Here is a 21,400-nt window from a genome sequence, read left to right on the forward strand (position 1 = left end):
GAAACCTATAGGTTATCGTTCTGGATAAATATCACCGACTATGTTCTTATCCAGATTTGAAACTCCAAACATGTCCCTCTCAGAAAATTCTGAGAATTTTAGATTTTTCTAGGGATCCTGAAGTCATCAGGTTGTCTGGTACAAAGTTTTAAGTTTCTAGGATGCCTAGAATGGTCTCATTAATTCACATCTGTTTTCATTTTTATGCCTCAATTTATATATGTATAGTACATTATATATAGATCGTGCCAAACTGACATATATATTAATATGGATTATATATTTCACCCGCTTCCGAAGTGGTTCTAGGGGCGTCTTACTCTCACAGTATGTTATCCAGGTAGTAAGTCATACTTGAAAGTCATACTGGAACATACACACGTCTACTACCTTGGGCATTCTTGACAATTTATTTTTCCACCTTTTCTCACCCTCTATGACAAAGGGGGGCATTTTTGACAATTTATTTTTTCACCCTTTCTCAACCTCTATGCCAAAGAGGGGGCAGAAGCTGGACTTTAAAAATCCGGAATGTTACTATTCATCTCAGCGACCCGGAAAACTATGGATTAGGCAGTATATTCGATTATTATATCTCACTCCCCCTCCCCCTAAAGGGGGTTAAACTTTAGAGTTTTAAAAAATCGGGAGTGTTACTATTCATCTCAGCATCCCCGAAAACTATGGCTTCGACACTATTTTCGATTACTTTAAATCTGAATCCCCCTCATCCCCCACCAGAAAGGCGGATGAACTTGGAAGTGTAAAATATCCGAGGTCTCACTATCCATCTAAGCAACCCTGACAACTATAGATTCAACATTATTTTCGTTTATTTTCATATATCACTCTCCCATCGCACCCTACCATGAAGGGGGCTGACCTTGGACTTTAAAAAATTTCGGAGTGTGACTATTCATCTCAGCGACCACGAAAAGTATGGATTCAACACTACTTTTGATGATTTTTGTATCAGAGCCCCCTTGCCCCACTGCCCCTAAGGTTTCTTGGGATGTATTACCCCCACATGGTTTGTCTCCTGATACTAAAAATCCTGAGTCACTATTCACCCCAGAGACCCCGAAAAGTATGGATTCGACACTATTTTCTTTAATTTGGATATCTGCCCCCCTCACACCCCACCCCTAAGAGTTTTTGTGCTGTCTTACCCCCACGTGGTTTATCTCGTGATACTAAAAATCCGAAGTGTACAATTCACCTCGGCGACCCCGAAAACTGTGTATTCGACACTATTTTTGTTTATTTTTATATATCACTCCCCCTCACCCCCAAAGCGGGCTGAACTTGGAATTAAAACACCCAGAGTGTCACTATTCATCTCAGTGACCCCAAAAAGTATGATTTTGACACTGATTTAGTTATTTTGTATATCTGACTACCTTGCAACCCCCCCCTCCCTAAGGTTTCCTGGGCTGTCTTCTCCCCACGTGGTTTGTCTCCTGATACTAAAAATCCGGAGTGTACAATTCACCTCGACGACCCCGAAAATTATGTATACAGCACTATTTTCGTTTAATTTTGTATATCAGTCCACCCCGGCCCCCCACCCAAATGGGAGTAGAAGTTTGACTTTTAAAAATCCGCAGTGTCCCTATTCACCTCAACGACCCCAGAAACTATGGATTTGACACTATTTTCGATTATTTTTTTACCTGACACCCCTAACCCCCACTCCTAAGGGGGCTAGAGGTGGCTTACTCCCACAGTGCTCATCTCCAGATAGCAAAGAATAAGTTTCAAAATTTGATTGAAATTGCTCCAGTGGTTTAGGAGGAGATGTGTCATTTACACACACACATACATACATTTTCGTTTATTTTTATATATCACTCCCCCTCCCCCAAAGGGGGCTGAACTTGGACTTTAAAAACCTGGAGTGTCACTATTCATCTCAGCGACCCCCAAGGAATTGTGGATTCAAAACTATTTTCGTTAATTTGTATATCTGACCCTCTTGCCCCCCCCCCTAAGGTTTCCTGGGCTGTCTTACCCCCGCGTGGTTTGTCTCCTGATACTAAAAATCCGGGATGTACAATTCACCTCGACGACCCCGATGACTATGTATTCAACACTATTTTCATTTAATTTTGTATATCAGTCCCCTCCTTGCCCCCACCAAAATGGGAGCAGAAATTTGACTTTTAAAAAATCCGGAGTGTCACTATTCACCTCAGCGACCCCCAAAAACTATATATTCGACATTATTTTCAATTTTTTTTTCCATTTACACACATACATACATCCATTTTCGTTTATTTTTATATATCATTCCCCCTCAGCCCCCCTTAAAGGGGGCTGAACTTGGACTTTAAAAAAACTGGTGTGTCACTATTCATCTTAGCGACCCCGGAAAGTGTGGATTCGACACTATTTTCGTTAATTTGTATATCTGACCCCCTAAGGTTTCCTGGTCTGTTTTACCCCCACGTGGTTTGTCTCCTGATACTAAAAATCCATAGTGTACAATTCACCTCAACGACCCCGAAAACTATGTATTCGACACTACTTTCGTTTAATTTTGTATATCAGTCCCCCCTCACCCCCACCCAAATGGGAGCAGAAATTTGACTTTTAAAAAATCGGGAGTGTCACTATTCACCTCAGCGACCCCAAAAACTATGGATTCGACACTATTTTGGATTATTTCTCTACCTGACCCCCCTAACCCCCACCCCTAAGGGGGCTAGAGGTGGCTTACCCCCACAGTACTCGTCTCCAGATAGCAAAGAATAGGTTTCAAAATTTGATTGAAATTGCTCCAGTGGTTTAGGAGATGTGTCATTTACACACATATACCTATCATCAGCCCCCTCCTCGCTCCCTTGCAAATGGGAGCAGAAATTTGACTTTTAAAAAATCGGGAGTGATTAGGAGCGGAGCAGGGAGCATACGCTAAGGGCAAGGGAGTTCAAAAGGTTAAGTTGCAAGCAATTTTCAATACTCCATGTGTATAAGTAATCCAAATCGTATTGTAATTTTAACATATCATCTACATTTTTTATCTCTTTATAAATTTGACATCATCAGCATATAATAACCACTGAGAAAACCTAATTCTAGTGGGCAAATAGTTAATATATAAAATAGAGAATAAAGGGTCAAGGTTAGACCCTTGTGGTAAACCAGAAGTAACATTGTATGCGTAAGACTCATGTTGATGATAGCAAACATATTGTTTCCATGCACTAAGATAAGATGCAAGCAGTTTTAACCAAGGAGGGGTCAGACCAAAGCATGACAATTTTCTCATTAAAATGCCAGGATCTAATTTGTCGAAGGCTTTGGAAAAATCTGTGTATATTACATCGACCTGACCTTGATTATTCAAAACGGCATATGCATATTGTATAAATTTTAATAGATTAGTCGTAGTTGATCTACCTGGCATAAACCCACGCTGATTATTATGTATACTGACCCTCATATGATTAAATATACGCGTGTACATTATTTGCTCAAATACTTTAGCCAGTGCACATAAAATACAAAGGGGGCGATAGTTTTCAATATTTTTACTGTCTCCACATTTAAAAACTGGACACACTTTCACTATCTTCCATACTTTTGGAAAGGTTTGCATTTTTACCACAATGGTATATAAGGCTCCTAAGGGGAAATCCAACACATTCAAACATGCTTTCAGTACGTACGTCAGTATTCCATTAACACCACATGACCTTTTAGGTTTTGATTTTTTAATAGCTAACATATATTCCCTTTCATCCACAAATTCTAAAGATAACTGATAAATAACATATACGTCAGATGAATCAGGAATATCATAGGTTAGTGGAGATTTCAAATATATCGATCTAAAAAAGTTTGCAAAGCCATCAGCTATACTTTTGTTATTATTAAGTACAATATCGTTATATTTCATGCCCTGTTGCAGACCCTCCTTGGTATTTCTTTTGCATTTTATGTAGCTCGAGAACTGATTAACATCACTTTTGATATTCTCTTCAAGTCTAGAAATATAATTATTATACGCGTTATTGATCATATATTACGTTACTCTCCTTAACTAGTTAAACATTACCCTACTGTAATCTGAATATTTCCCTCGCTTTATATGGATTTCCTTCGGTTCCAAGTTACTTATTATGTCTTTAGAAAACCATGGAGTATATTTTCTCTTTATATGAAAATTCTTCACTGGTACCGTTTCATGAAATACGGAGTGTACTGCTACTTCACCAGGTCGAGGACGGTAGACACAGACCAACACCCACAGGACAGCGAGAGTAGTATGGACGTACACCAAATATCGTTACAGATCGTGTGCAAGCTACCCATTTAGACGAATTTGAACACATTGAAACTCCCAACACAATAGTGTATCCTCCTAAGGCAAATAAGTTAAAGCAAGATAAACAACCTAGTTTACGAACCTTTAGAACAAGTACTTAAGGAACTTGAAAGTAAGTTTTATACCTGGTGGTAAGAAGCTAGACATTCAAATGAAAACAACGTCCAACACACTCCAACTATACTCAGTGAAAAGTGGACCAGTATTTTTAAGCATATTCACATTTTAAGCTATTTTAACTACCAATAAGTATTTTTAATATGTTAGACGCTAAGTATCACCAAGCAACCACCTTAACCTCTGCACAATCCACACACAACCACCTCCACCCAACACTACCTTCCTCCCTCTATTAGTTTATAAGTTTTTAGTTTCCCATGGGATACTTTTTTAAGATTGACTAAAGAACACACATGTGCTTACTTTTAATGTATTATCACCTAAGCTTCTGTCCGTACAGCTGCTGATGACTGCAAAGCTGTTGAAACGTGCTGTATTTGTTGATCTTCTTATAGATTTGCTAAAGGCAAAGAATAAAAAGTATCGATTAGGTGGGAAAACATTATTGTGATTAACAGAGGTGCTGTTATCAGTCGATAGAAAATACCACTGCACTAATTCGGCAAGAGAATCAGCACAGAAGTGACTAGTGATGCTCTGTTCCAGTCTGGAACAAACATACTTTACGAGTGTTTCGGGTACGGGGCATGCGTTTTCTGCTATCTCAAAACTGTTTGTTAGCCCACAGTGAGCAAGTATTCGAGTAATAATGTATCATATAAACTCGCAGTGATATGTTACGCCGAAATATATGGAAATAGGACAGCGGACCACAAGTATTCAGTGTCCAAATGCAACGTGCGCTACTGCGGTAACAGAGAAGTGCACTTCAAGCAACCAACCAACCAACAAGTCTCGCTAAACATTTCGCGGGTCAAAAAATGGCAAGTTTCCGCAAGTAGAGGAGGATCTGCTTAAATATATGATTTCGTTACGCAGCGTTGGACATGCCGTTTATCACAAAATAAAGGACGAGAAACAACTGCTGCACATGGAATCAGTGTCTCAGATTTGAAGGTTAGCCGTGGCTGGATGATTAATTTTATGAAGAGAGATGGACGGAGTGTTATCGTACACACTAACGGAAGCGAAAAATAACTGCAATGCTTGCTGTAACAGCTGATGGCAGAAAGTTTCCACCTTACATTGTTCTAAAACAAAAAATAATGCCTAAAGTAAAATTTCCGCAAAGGATCCACATTCATAGCCACATTCCATGGTAAAACATGTCTCTCGTACAAGACTGGATATGAACGGTTTGGGGAAATCTAGCAGGGTCCCTCCTTCAATGTCCGGCCTATCTCATGTTGGACAATGACTGTTTTCTGATTTTTTTTTGCCGGTATGTCATTATTACATACTGGCATGAATTGTACTTTCATTAGTTCAGGTTTATTTCACTTCGGGTCCTATTGTCAGCTCGTAACGGGAAGAATATTTTCCAGTGCCGGTACTTCAAACCCCCATGTCGAACTTACCTGATATACGGTACCTTATTGTCCTTTCAGAAAAAATCTCACGCCGGAATTTTACGCCAAATGATGATAACCACAAATGATTTGAACCAATTGCATTTATATTATATTTGACGCAAGTTTTAAATGCAAATGAATTGTAAATAATTTATAAATACCTGAATTCCTTGAATAATTTATGCATCCAAAGTTCTCCCCTGTATTTTTTTGTCAAGAATATGTGTTAATTAAGCAAGAAAATATAGTATGTATCCTAAATATCCTCTCATTTAATAAATACAATATTAATGTTTTTATGTGTACATTCATGTTGAAATAACGTAGATTCTTCAATAGGTTTTCCTTGCTATTGGCTTTATGTCGCACCGACACAGATATGTCTTATGGCGACGATGGGATGGGAAAGGGCTGGTAGTGCGAAGGAAGTGGCTGTGGCCTTAAGGTACAGCCCCAGCATTTGCCTGGTGTGAAAATGGGAAATCATGGAAAACCATCTTCAGGGCTGCCGACAGTGGGGATCGAACCCACTATCTCCCGAATACTGCATACTGGCCACACTTAAGCGACTGCAGCTATCGAGCTCGGTTTCAAAAGCTTTAGCAATAGGCCTTAAGAACTGACTTATTTCAATATAACAAAATTTCACTATAACAAATTAATTTCTGATGTCCCCAAAACTTTGTTATACTGGTATTTTACGGTAGTTGTAAAGGATATATTGATAGGGAAAATTTCATTTACCTCAAAGACAGGCCCAGGATTGCGTTCTATTCCTCCCATGAGCAGTAATGCGGAAATTAGTGCATACAGGCCTCTAGGCGTCTCCTTGGCAGGTAGCAACTTCACAGCAGAGTAACTCATTCTGCAACACAAACAGGGTACCATTAAGGATAACAGTAGTAAACCGACACCAGAAATACCATACTTATCTTTGTAAGGCATGCATTATTCCCCAAATTTCCATATGGAGAAGGTTGTATACATTAATAACAGCAACATGAATAGTGATAATCGTATGTGTACAACTACTGTGCAGGCATTTTAATTGGACACCATGGAGGATGCCTACTAGTTTCAGACTAGGGAATCAGGTAGTTATTTCAACCCATTTACACACTTTCTCTCTGTCTGCCTACGCCAGGTTGAACACTCCCAGAACGCAAAGAACAGAAATCAAAGACTCAGCATTCAGGCAGAAGACTGTACTTTCTATTTCCTCTTGCTAAACATAGCAAACTGTCTCCACAGAAAGTTATAGGATCTTTCCCCATTTTAGCTTAAAAATCTAACTTGTTTCTAAGGCCAAACTAGAGATCGCAACTAATTGTTTTTTAATATTAATTTTTTTGCAAAAATAACTTCCTTTGTTTGGAGTCCTTTTAGGAATAGCCATGAACACCTTTTCAGTAGTTTCATTCAGTTGTTGTTGTACAGATTTTGGTCTATTCTGCCTCCTCCTGTTATTAATAAAAAAGATGTTTGACCATAAGGTTTAAACATAGGACTGATTTAAAAAAAATAACATACCTAGTGGATTAATTGTCTACAGCTAAAATACAATTATTCAAACATGACCAAGGGACCAGAGTATGTACTTATTCCAGTTCAAATAGTTGAACATGTGGGAGAAACAAATTGCAGTAGAACCCCTTTTTAATGAATCTCAGGGGGATTTGATATTTCTTTCTTAAAAGGGGGTTGCCCTTAAAAGGGGGATCAAAGAAAATAAGCTGTATATCATAAGAAATAATAATACATTGAGTCTTTAACTAATGTAATGTCAAGAAATAATAAATGAACATATTATTGCTAAAAACTCAAGTTAACACAAGAATAACCAAAAACATTTACAAAACAGCAGACGTAACAAATTCCTTAGTGGACCATTGGGAGAACGACCTGCAGCGAGGAAAGGAGGAATAGGTATTACTGACTTGCAATTTTAAATTGAAGGAACAGACGCCTAACATGATTTTAAAGAGACTTGTGAAAAATAGACCATGAGAACCATGAGAAGCATATTAACCTTCACTTTCTGAAACAGTCCAGTACAGTGGTTTGCTTCCTCTTGCCCAGATGACGATCTTATTGTTTCTTATTGTTAGCAGCCATAATGAACGTAGTCCACCGTAACTCGCAGTACAACTCTTATCACAGACACAAATGTAACTCATAGCAAGCTTACAACACAGGAACAAAAACAGTGAATGAAGTTGGAGATATTCTTCAGTCTGTGCCCTCCACGTGATTCCAAAGCAGCGATTGGAATGCCCAGCCGGTGTAACAGCGCTGCGGCTATAGGCTCCAATGCGTATAGCAATGTGCTACTGCGAGTCAATACTATGAAAACTATTCAGAGGCATGTTCATAAACAACTGCCCATAAGGTGTTGGAGTACGTGTGATGTTTACATGCATTTATTCAATAATTTAATAGTGCTGTCTCTAGATTATTTTCTTATGCCGTAACTTTCTGGCAGAACTATATGCTTAATGTTGGGTGCATTACCAGATACTGTAATACAGATCATTCTTTCATGATCTACCAAAATTGATTTCAAAAGACTGTAATACAGAGCATTCTTTCACGATCTAGCAAAACTGATTTCAAAAGACTGTGGATCTTAGCAGTAAATTGCAAGAAATAACTGTTTAAGTATTTTAATTAATACAAAATAACCCTTTACAAAACTTACAGTACGGTAATATTTTTTCAAATAGGTAAACAATTACAAACAAATTATTATAGCAATGCTATATTTGCAAAGTAAGCTGCAGTAGGCCATCTGATCTTATTTAAAGCACGCTAGTAGACACACTATTGTAGTCTACAACCGTAGGATTAATGATACACAGTATAATAATATTTCAATTCAGAACAACGTGTGAAATTTTATGGTATTCAGTCACAACCTCACAAAATTAATTTTAAAATGCAGTACAGTCGAAGTCCGATAGTTCGGCACGTTCGGGACCGACCTGGTGCCGGATTACCGAAAATGCCGGATTATTGGGCGGCACCTCTTACTAGGATATAGGTTAAGGTATACAGCGAAAACAGTTGTAACATGCCGTTTTGCAGTAAAATCTCTTTATTTTTTTGTGTCGTAAATGGTCGACGAGCCAATTTTAAATTCATTCAACAAAATATTTCTATTCTCACCTTCCTCCAGGCGTTTGATGATTTCCAGTTTCTGGTTGGTGGTCAGTTACGTGCTTACGTTTCTCTCCTGATTTGGAACTTTAAGAAGGATTTGGTTTCGAGTACAGTGTCGCTGCTTAAATACCAAGAAAACTTCCACAGAGCACTTTGATATGTATGTTCACTACACTACTGCACTATTGTAGTAAGGATCCTAGATCGCAAGAAAAAATACTGCAGCTAAAAGTGTTCGCAATCAAAACAATGTACTGAACCTGTGTGTTGTGACAGCCAACAATGCAGATTGTGTCTAACAATAGCAGACACTTAGTGGACACTTCCGGGTGGTTTTGAACCGTTCCAGGCGCTTTAACCGTCACAAACGTAAAAAAATTAACATAAAAAATCCCTGAATGGTGCCAGACCATCGGGCGTTCCGGACTGCTGGATGCCGGACTAATGGAATTCTACTGTGTATATAAATATGCCTATATTACACAATACCAATAGCTAACAGAAATACCGTATTTTTCAAATGCCTAATCATACATAAACTTGTTTCCTCATCCCGAGGTGGTGCAACTCTTTTAGCCACAGCCCTGTTGGAAATGAGCTGCATATACAGTTTTAACTACATAACAGCCGTAATGGCAATCTTACATTTCTCGCAGTATCTGGAATCAAACCAGGTTCCCTATGGGAGTCAACATCTTTATCAAACTAGGAACCCAAGGACGGTGGCTAATAGCGCTAACCATTACTCTAAGAATGAAATATTTCATTCTTTTTTTTTAGTGTGCATTTTAATTTCTTGTTTGATAGTGTTCATTTTACAAGTAAGTTACTGAACTTGTGTGTTTGACAGACTGAAAAGCTTTTAAGTTACATTTAACTGAATGTACAATGGAAAGTATGGCTTCCTGCTTAACAAAACTTTCACAGTGAACTGCATAAATAACAAATATGCTTACATTTCTCTCATGGAGAGCATTCACAGGAAAAATTAATTGCCACTCTAGGAGCATTTACGTTCGCTTACATCATATTGCATTAGAAATAGGTCAAAACTATTTTTTTCTGAAGACAGCTTTGTTGAATGTGTACATGAACATTAATCTCATTGAACTGATGTTTCTCTTCATCACATTAACAGTAAGTCTATTGCTATTTCCTGAGAACTTTCTTCTTGTAAATGTGACCACTTTCTGAAAACATTGGAAGAATTAGGCTGAGAGCTGTCATATAAAACACTCTAGTAGTGGTTTTTCACAGGTTTGGTTGTCACCAACAACACCACCACCACCACCACCACCACCACCCGGCCTCTGGACGAGGCCTCCAAAACCCGGAATGTGCTGACAAACAGTGCATCCTTAACCTCACATGACCTTACTAGAGCAGTTGGCTAAGAGCACCCTCATAACCTTACATGACCTTGCGCTGGCTATGTATCCAGGCTTAACCTTACAGACCTCGGGTTTGACCCTAGTCTAAAGGGCGTTAACCTTACAGACCCAAGTTCCATGTCAAAAAGTGCAAGCTAACCTTAACAGCCAACGTGATTACGGTTAAGTGGGCAAGCTTTACCTAACAGGCATGACATGTCTAGACTTAACCTCGCAGATCCAGGGTTCAACTCCAGGCCTAAGGGCCTTAACCGTGCAGACCCTAGTTCAAAGCCTAAGAGTACAAACCTAAGAGACTTAAAGTTCAACACACGGGCTAACTGCAGGTTTAACGTAGGCGTAATACATATTCGTTATTCATAGGGGGCGTAACGTTCGAAAGCAACTTAAGGGAACTTAGAGCTGAACGTGGAAGAAGACTGTGCCTGACGCGCAGTGCGCTGTTCGTTTTTTAGTGCCTGGAACACTCAATTTTTTATTTCAACTTCAGAGCTTAAAGATTTGAACTCTACAGACTTAGTGTAGATTACAATATTGTTGATATTACCTGGAGACTAAACCCTTGTGTTCAGATCCAAAAACTGTTTTACGCTACTTACCGGTACCTAACAGGAGAGGTTAAGATGCACCTGATATATACCGACTTCATTTCCCAAGATATGGAACTGGAACATAAATAATACTTACCCATGCAACATTGCAAACAAATTATTCTGGGTAGCTGTGCATATTTTCATTGATGAAAGTAGAAAGTAGATTGCGGTGGTGAATAAAGGGACAGGCTTATTGACATAAATAACGTTTTTTAGTTTATCACATATATATTAACACATCTGAGATACAGCTTTAAACTACATTACTAATTCACGCATACACAGTCTACTGTCCTTAATCATTGGATTTAATCCATCCCAATCAGTATTACCATTTTACCTCAATTTTTGCAGTGTTGCTGGCAATGTCTGCATGCGGCTACTTCTAAAGACATCTTACAATGGAAAGGTATCATTCTCCAAGAGTAATGTATATCATAAGCAGCGTAGGTTGATAGAAAACCAGATGGTAAATATATAATCAAATGTTGTGCCATACAGTGTAAGCGTTTATGTTTACAGAAAGCTGTAATAGCCTCACTTACTAGTGTATCATTTGGTTCAATGCAAGATATGCTCAAACAAGTTTTTCTTACTTCATTGTCTCTGCTTTCTTCTATCCTATCCATAATCCTCAATGTAGAAGCACACACACACACACACACACACACACACACACACACACACACACACACACACACACACACACACACACACACACACACACACACACACACACACACACACACACACACACACACACACACTAGTAATAATGAGGCAGAAATATTTTTTCATAGTCTTGTGACGATATTCAATAGTGGATGGTAGGTTACTTCAGTCATGTGATTAATAGGACAAGAGGCTGTAGTGTTAGCTGGAATATTTTCAGATGTGTCAAACTCTAGGTGAATATCGACAGGAGATTCTTTAATAGACTCTTGATAATAAGAGCAGCCTGTAACAACAATCACAGCTTTATTTTAAAATTCTTCAGGACAAAATAGAGGGCGATCATTTTTCTGGTAATATGATGATTGAAATTTACAAAACATGTCAAGGAGCAAGCCAAATTAATTTTCTCAAAATTAATATCAATATTTTCGTAGGGGCAAGTAACTCCATTCAGGAATAGTGTGATATTTTTAATTTGCAGTGGTCAAATTAAGAGCTATCTTTTTCATGGTTGAATATTCGATCCGTTTGAAAACCATAAATAATGTACAGAGGTTTTGCAGTGAAACATGATATTTTACTGCCCAGCTATGGTTGTTTGTAGGTGGCAACACAGGATACTCATGCAGCTCCCAACTTCGAAATCATATTGGTAATGGTGTATCATTTCCTACAATCTTGAGCAATCAAAATCTTTTCTCCATCAGATAATGTTTCATGTGGAATCCTTCACAGGATACGTTGAAGGGTAATTTTTGAGTCTACAGGTACCGCTGCTGCTTTAAGAGCATTGTAATCACTGCAATCATGGATCAGAATTAGCTCTTGTTTTGCGTTGATTATAATACGTCTGTAGCATACCTGCCAACTTTTAGAAATCAAAAATAGGAAGATTTTTTAATTCTTGGATTTCATCAAGTGTATTGCGCCACGGTCTCGGTAAAAACAGGACAAGATAAAAGGCATACATATCTACAGTTACAATGCGAATTAACCATTACATTTAAAATCTTAAACTAAGAAAACAAAAATGATTGCAAGAAAACATACTTAATAATCATTCTCATTTATGACACATACATACGAATAGTAACATTTAGACAGATAAGTCAAGAACTGACTACAACTTACCAACTTACCAAATATACACAAATATATACATGTAGGTGATAGAGACTGCTGTGTTTACTTGTTTAGCGTTGAACTGGGAGTTAACTTTGCCCTCTTCCACAATGAACTGTCATACTGCTGCTCATAACACTTTCCGCTTAGACTTGATTTGACCACCAATAGTTTACTGAAATTTTCGTCATTCAGAGATGATCGGAATTGTGTCCTCGTCTTTTTTACCTGGCTGAACAATCTTTCACACTGGGCATTGCTGTGTGGAATTGTCAATACTGAGAGCATTACTTTTGCGATTCTATCATATTTGAAACACCCATCTGCACCTCATATATCCCCTATAAGCAGAACAATCTACTCTTTCTCCTTGCACAACAGACAATGGTAAACTGGCACTGTAATGCATCCATTGCTTCTTGTTCATCTTCACCATCTTTCACTGGCAATATAACAGGAAACTTTGAAACAAAATACTTTATGGCATTGAAGGAAGAAGTCTGCAAAGAATTTATCTGAGCTACTTGAGCATTAACAAAAACATCACTATTCAAATTAAATTTATGAATAATATAATCACAAACTGCAATAAAATAGTTATTGACGTGCAAATAAAAGTTTTTCTTCTCCTCAGGTGCCAGATTTTCTACAAAACGAGATGTTGAACAGGCAATTACTAAATCATCATCAGCTTTCTGATTCTCTCTCGTGTGATAGACCACTTCTAAAACTGTAGGATATTTTTTATAACCACTGGCTTAACAAACCTATACAGAATGTCCTTCAACATATCCGTCAGCATTGATCTTATGACATGAATCTGAGGTGCTTGCGACTGAAGAACTTTATTAGTTTTCTCAAATGTAGGGATGATAAATGCCAGAAATGAGCAAAATGCTTTATTAAAGTTTGAAGACAGAAAAAGAAATAGTCTCTCCTCTCGTGAAATACTGGCAGTGCAACTAGACTCCTTTATTTTCTTCACAGATGGAGATGAACTACTCTCCGCCTTCCTTTTTCCAGAAATAACAGAAGCTTGGTCTTGTACTCTACTGACACAAGGACCACGTTCCATTTCTGTATCTTCATGTGCCTTTAGCTTGGGAATTTGGAAATACTTCAGAGATGTGTCTGTGCTATTGGACCGTTTTACCTCATCCTTAAAAAAACTCTGAAGTGGCTCCCACTCTGAAATCAATCTTTCCAAACATTTCCCCAAGGATAACCAGCGTGTACACACATGCTTTATTTTTCTAACATCAGTTTGGTACAAAGCTTGATACATTTTGAGATGATTTTTTCTCTTCGAGCTTTTGTCTAAATAATAATAAATATCAATTAGCATCTCATCAATTTTGACAGGAAGGGAGTCTGCACCCTCCATGGCATCCAAATTAATCAAATGACATGGGCATCCCATAATAATGTTTTCGCACTGCTCTCTTAGTTTAGCAGCAACACCGTTTTTTCTTCCCATCATAACAGGAGCATTATCTGCGCTAAAAGCTATACAGTTTGCCATCGGAATGTCTTATATTTTCAGAACATCCAGGAGCAAATTAGCAATATTAATACCAGTAGAATTGCCTTCCAAATTTTCCATGGATAGCAAATGATTTTCAATCTTTTTCAATTCTTTGTTGAAAAACGAGACGACGATAGGATAGAGCTTACTATCTTTATCATTGCTACCATCAGTTGAAATCGCAAAAGGTTCAGTCTTTAAAGTTTGAATCACCTTACTATTTGCATCACGGGCCATGTTTTTGTTCTAGCACACACATATTTCTTCGCAATGTCTGAATCTGGAAACATCTTTCTGAACAATGGCCCTGCGAAATCAGAACAAGACAATGCAAGGTTATGTTCGACAATGAACGCCGTGAACAAACATTCTGCTCGAGTGACTGCATCATCTTCCTTCCCACCTACAAAAAAATTACTTAATGTTTTGTTCCTCTCGAGACAGCTAGCACTATCTTCGTGTTTCTGTGAGCTAGCATATCTGTTTTCCCTCCATGTGACCTATTAATATCACACCGACACACGGAACAAAATGCATAAGTTTACTTTATTAGACTGTAAAATGAACGGAAATTCAGTTTTATAGGTATCCCTGAACACTTGGACATAATGTTTGTTATGTTTTGTAGTCGTCATGTGAAGAGAAAATACCACAAACTGTCACCGACACGAAATCCGTTGAAGTCATTAAAATTATGAACTCTGGTCAACACAAAAGCACTGAAATACGCGAAACTACCACATACAAAACAGATCAGTATGTCTCGTACATTATTAACGCATGACTTCGACAGGGCGAAAAGCACAGAACCGCAAGAAAAAACACGTGGTCTAAAACTCCAATGAAACGAGCGCGCGAACCACACAATAACAAACTCACTCTTTCATTCCGATCAACGGAGACCCTAGCGGTCGCTAGTGCGCATGAACTGACTCGTAGGACGATTGCCATCCAAAAATTCCCACCTGAACAGCACACGCGCTGCTGTAGTGAGCGGGAAATATGATACACGAAGGTGACGGATGATCCGCCCGCCAAATAAAGCATCAAATACCGGTATATATGCTTAAAAATGAGGTTGCATAAATTACACAAACACATAAGAATTCGTCCTTGGGGAAGAGTACTGACTGTACTGGAGGTTATATTGGTCAAAAATAGGAAGAAATAAAAATAAATCGGAAAGTTTCCGGGTAAATCGGAAAGGTTGGCAGGTATGGTCTGTAGTCTTCAGCGAAGCCAAGAATATGTTTCTATGATAACATACCTGTAAATGTCCCGTCCTCATTAATCATCCAGCTGTTAGTAGCTTTTGGACACTATCCTGCCATCCATAAAAGATAACTTTCTTCAACATTAAAAGAAGGGTAGAGATTCACTGCACTTGTAATACCAACATTCTTCGATCTATTTCAACACTATTTACTTCACAACGCGCCTCCAAAAAGAGAAAAGCTAGACCATGGTTGATTAGTTGAGATGTGCTCGACCCACTCCCATCAGCCTTATCTATTTGTCCTTCGATATAGAGGTGGCTTTCATGAGGTAGGGTGTATACATCTTGCAGATTGATAATCATGTGAATTTCATCATTGTTACTAAGCTCAAACGTAAAAGGTTGATAAGAATGGAACTAACTTCATACTACACCTTCTCGAGTTTCTACTGTGTTCATGATGTCTAACATCTCTTCCATATTGTTGTTGTAGTAGCATATAACCTATGTTTTGGAGAATCTGCCTATGCACATCTGTTAACTTAATAATGCGTCGCAAACACGTAGCATGTCTCCTTGATGTACACCGTGCTTTATAGATTTGTTTCATATTGATTTAAGCTGAAGTTTGTAAGCTACATACATGTGACAATCTAAATTAGTGAGTTGATTATTCACAAGTCTAAGGGCAATGTTACTGATGTGTTTTACAGTCACTGAATGATAAAGCACAACTGATCATTTCTCACGAATACTGTAACCACCTTCTTCTGTAATGATAAAGTCATGCAGGACGTGTGAAGTTTGTTGATTATTATACAAGTCTGTAATGATATTACAAGTGATGTTACGTGATGGTCATCAAAAAGTGTTACAGGTTGATCAGACTCATGATGAATGTTCGGTGTTAGTTCTCTTGATGAAAATCTGAGCAACGGGCCAATCAAATCAGGTTGTGTCAAACTTGAAAGAAGATTCAATAACATATTTATGCATAATGTTGCTTACTGAAAGAGAGAACTTGTAATTATTGTTGCTAAATCTCTCACCACCAAACTGTTCAATCAGCACACTTACAATGTACTCATGAATATTGTCTACAGATGAAGTGCCTGACAGTAGGGTGAGACATACTCATCGCAGTAGAACTTGTTTCTGCCATCTTACACGTTATAGATTTTATTGTAGCTTTCAAATGAAACTAGTCCAGGACTATATAGACAATGATTGAGTTTGATCCATGGATTAAAGTAGACAGTTGTTCTAGGTCCTTCTCCATGTACAGTAAATATTCTTGCAACATTCATCATCACGTGTGCACTAATGTCTTTTGTCTGCAGTCTTGGTTTGATATACAAACATTAGTCATAATCACCCACACACTGGTGCATTGAATTTTTGCATATGGTTTTTATTGTCAACAATATCTGCACTACTCCCAAAATATTGTACGAGCTCAAATGGAGGGGGTAAGTCTCCATAACTATCTAAATACCATACTTTAGAGTTACGTTTTATGTAGGCAACATAATGACTTTCAGGTTCACGACTGTCATCTAGGTTGATTACAGCACACTCTAGTTTCCATGGGCATGCTGGTAGCGGATCTTGCATACACACTCCACGAAAATCATGAATTCCTAGTTGTTTGGCATACATAGCAACTTCCTTGTGGGTTCTCGATGTGGCAGTGCAATACGTAGATTTTCTTTGGCAATAGGTAGATACCAAGTACTTTTCTGTATGCACACCTTTACCTCGCAATACAGTTGCTTCCATTGTCTTATTATGGCACTTTCTTTCAACTGCTGCTCGTCTCTTTTACAGCCTCAACAGTTCCTACTACAGCACTGGTGCCACCTAGCTATTACTAAAGCACTACATGCAGCTAGAGCTATTTGTGGATTGTATTACCGTATCTTCGAAAAGATTTTTGCACAGCCTTTACAACTTCTTTCCACCTAACAGTCTAAGTTTTCTTGTGCATAATGTCAGGATACTTTTGTTTCACCATTCTGTACACGACTTCTCTTGCCAACAGTGATTTACAAACAGATAGTTACTTGTTGTTACATCATTCGTTATATATTCTTATGATATGCCACTTTTTTATTCAGTCAGCATAAAGATTACAAAGCAGCAAGATGCACTACCTGTCGGTGACACACTGTCACATTTCCTACCGAGCTCTGCTACAAATATGCCAGTTGTCATACGGCATTGTTTCCATCTACAGTTCGATGTATCATAATTGGGCCATCAGGATGCAGCTAGGCAAATCTTTTACTTACACTTAGAGACATGCCAACTTTCAAAAGGAAAAAATCAGGAGAACTTCGGCAGCAAATCATGACGTATTATGATACATCTCTGATGGCAGATTATGTACTAATTCATTAACAACTCTATTTGCCCTAAATATACAGTATATATTTTTCATTATTGATATGTGAATACTATGGACATATCTGTACTTTAGGAACATGCGACTTTTCATCCTTCTATATGCTGAACACATTAAAATTAATTGTTCAACACACCTGTAGCCGACTTAGCCCTCTTCAAAAACTTGGAACTAAATTTTTGCTCAAAGCAACTGATTTTAAGGTTAAAAGTCTCTCCAAAGTTTGTTCATAGAGCAAGGATCTGAACTGTGCTTTTGTCTTTGTGACTCTGCTAAAAATCCTTCTACATTCTGCATTGCTATGTGCAATTGATAAAATAGCATAGAGTCTGTCATATTTAAGTACACCATCAGCTGAATTCTTCTGACCTACCAATGTCCACTGAACATCAGTTCTTCCTTTTGCCAGGTCTGTTTCTCCGAGCTGAAAGTTACAGAACTGGGAGTGCAGAAAATCATTTTCTTTACCTAAATGTTCCGTTTCACTAGTCAGAATTTTTGGAAACTTGTTAATGAAAAATCTGAGTCTAGAAAATACCGCCTTACATATAGCAGAAATTAATTAAAATTTCATCTTTGAATGGAAATTTGTGTACCATGTACATCCAAAACTGGTTAGGATGTTTTTGTGGGGACCGAAAAAAATAACGTCATAAAGAGGGAACGTGCTAACAAAAATGAAGAACAATTCCGCTGTTAAAATTAAGAATAGACTTGAATGTAAAAATAATTACAATGAAAACAAAGAAACAAGCGTTTACAATTATAATTAATGAAATAAATAAATAATACATTTAAGAGCACCAACATAGCAAAACATTAAAAAAAAGTTCTTAGAAACATGAGCTATACATGTCACAATTATGTTTAAAGTTTTCGCAGGAAAGTTAAACATCTGGGCGATTTGCACAAGTTTCATGAGTGGTTTAGCATTCACTTTCTCAATAAACTTTAATTTGTTATCATCTATAAACTGCTTAGCTTTCTTCTTCCTCATAACTGAATGTCCTGCAAACCCACTGCAAACAACGATGCGTAAGTACAGTAGGCCTAATTGGTGTACATTCTTTCTCAAGTCACTCAGGCCTCTTTCAGACGGTGTAGGAGTAAAACGTGGTTCTGTGTATGCACACTGCACCCGCTCAAAAACACACACAGCAGGTCAAGTGGTGCAAAACTGCCTGCGCTTTCCAGCGGATCCTTTTCAATACTCTTTTCAGTGTGGGTAATAAATATGGACCTTCTTCTTCTTGTTTTCGAATAGGTCTACTATGGACCACGTTAAGTATCATTCATTTACGGTTCTTCCTCTTTCGATCGGCCCAGTACTTCTTCATCCTTTCGGAGTGGGCTTCTTTACGTTCTCGTGACCAGTTGTTGCCGGTCCGTTTTTTTCTACTTTGATCTTTGAATCCCTTAATTTTGTTGATGATTTTTCTGTATTCCTGTCTGTTGTATACTGCCTGCTGTGATATATTATTTTCCTCCATATCCTCCTTGACCCCTTTAAACCAGCTAGTTTGTGTCTTCCTGTTCTCCATGTATTCCAGAATTCGCTTGGCTGTTCTCTCTGGTGGCATTCTTTTAATGTGTCCGTAGAAGCAGAGTCTTCTCTTCTTGAAGGATGTTGTGATTTTTTCGGTCCTTTTGTATAGTTCCTCATTTGGTCGCAGTCTAAATTCTTGACCCACTTTCCTGGGCCCTAGTATCTTCCTCAGGATCTTCCTTTCTGTCTTTTCAATGTTTTCTAGTAAGCCCTTCCTGTTCAGTGGAATACATTCGATCGCATATAGACTTTCTGACAGTGTTGTAATGTCTGATTTTTGCAGTGAATGAAACTGATTTTTTATTGTAGACATTTCGACATAACTGGTATGCTGCTTCCATCTTTCTTGCCTTTTCCTGTAATGCTATTCCTGGTAGTCCTGTTGGGGTTATCCATTCCCCTAGATATTTAAACTTCTGTACTCTTTTAATTGTTCCATATTTGGTGACAATATTTTGTGTCGGATCCTTTTTGTCCTGAATCATTAGTTCCGTCTTTTCGAAGGATATCTGAAGTCCCGTCTTTACAGCAGTCTCTTGAAGTGTTTCAATTTGTACCTTGGCTGTTTCAGTGTCTTCTGCCAGTATTGCCATATCATCTGCGAATGCTAGACAGTCAATTTTGACTCCAGATCTTCCCAGTGATATTCCATTTTTCACCCCTAATTCCATCAGTCTCTTCCTCCACTCTCTGACCACTTTTTCAAGTATAACATTAAACAGAAGTGGTGACATCCCGTCCCCTTGTCGGACACCTGTTTCGATCTTGAATGGTTTTGACAACATACCCATAAACTTAACCTGTGATGTAGTGTCAGTGATGGTTTCTTTGATTAAATTTCTAGTTTTTTTATCTATCCCAAACTCTTCTAACGTGCTTATCAAGGTTGCTCTGTCGACAAATATAATCACTAGATTTTTGGCTGTGAGTGCACGTAGTTGTATTATGGAGATTAGGTTGAAAATTTGCTCGCTGCATGATCTCCCTTTCCGGAATCCTGCCTGGTATTCACCAAGTTCTTTTTCTATTATCCCTTCAGTCCTGTTTTGTAGTGCCTTGGATAGAATTTTAGAGGCAACTGGTGGCAATGATATTCCTCTGTAATTGTTAACGTTTGTTCTGTCTCCTTTTTTGTGCAGCGGGTGTATTAATGATGTCTTCCATTCCTTTGGGATGCTCTCCGTTTGCCAAATCTCCTCAAACAGTGCTTCTAGCTGAGTCACTAAGTGTTCTCCGGCATATTTCAATAACTCTGCAACTATTGAATCTTCACCTGACGTCTTATTGTTCTTCAGTCCTGTTATTATTCCCCTGATTTCTTCTTTATTAGGTGGTTCTGAGTCCGGTGTCTGGTTCTTGGGTTTCTCAAACATTAGAGTTTCCTCAGGTTTTTTACAGTTCAGTAGTTTCTGGAAATAATTTGCAAGGTGTTGGCAATTCTGTTCATTTCCAGTGATTAGATTTCCTTCGTCATCTTTGAAGCATAGGGTTGGCGGTTTGTATCTTGTTAAGTTCCTCCTGAATGTCTGGTAGAAATTACGTGTATTGTTTTTCACGAAATCTTCTTCTAGTTTCTTTAGTTGCTGTGTGTCATAATGTTTTCGTTCACCTCTTATGGTTTTAGCTGTTGTTTTCCTTTGTGCTTTGAATGACTCCCAGTCTTCTGGTTTCTTAGTTGAGTTCCATTTCTTCCATGTCTGAGCCCTTCTTTGTAGTGCTTCTTCGCAAACTTCATTCCACCACGGAAAAATACAAAAACAGTTCATGCATGTCCTTCATATTTTGTTAGAGAAGGAGATAGGTACAATTTTGAGGATACTTTCCCAATAATGGGTCTAAATGATATCACACTTTCCCAAATACGAGACCACTGGTATTTCCGACATTAGTACTCGATGTCTATTTCA

The 21,400-nt window shown here is 38.1% G+C and overlaps 1 protein-coding gene across 2 annotated transcripts in view; it reads right to left on the reverse strand.

Annotated features, from left to right (window-relative positions):
* The window catches only part of LOC137503027 (inversin-like), a 234,084-nt gene that overhangs the window by 14,775 nt on the left and 197,909 nt on the right, over positions 1 to 21,400 (reverse strand). For both annotated transcript variants that reach the window (XM_068230409.1, XM_068230410.1), the window contains exon 3: positions 6,607 to 6,727. In XM_068230409.1, coding sequence (XP_068086510.1) covers positions 6,607 to 6,727 — 121 coding nt within the window. The remainder of the gene's footprint in view (positions 1 to 6,606; positions 6,728 to 21,400) is intronic.

This window comes from Anabrus simplex, chromosome 14, assembly GCF_040414725.1.
Source record: "Anabrus simplex isolate iqAnaSimp1 chromosome 14, ASM4041472v1, whole genome shotgun sequence".
Classification (NCBI taxonomy): domain Eukaryota; kingdom Metazoa; phylum Arthropoda; class Insecta; order Orthoptera; family Tettigoniidae; genus Anabrus; species Anabrus simplex.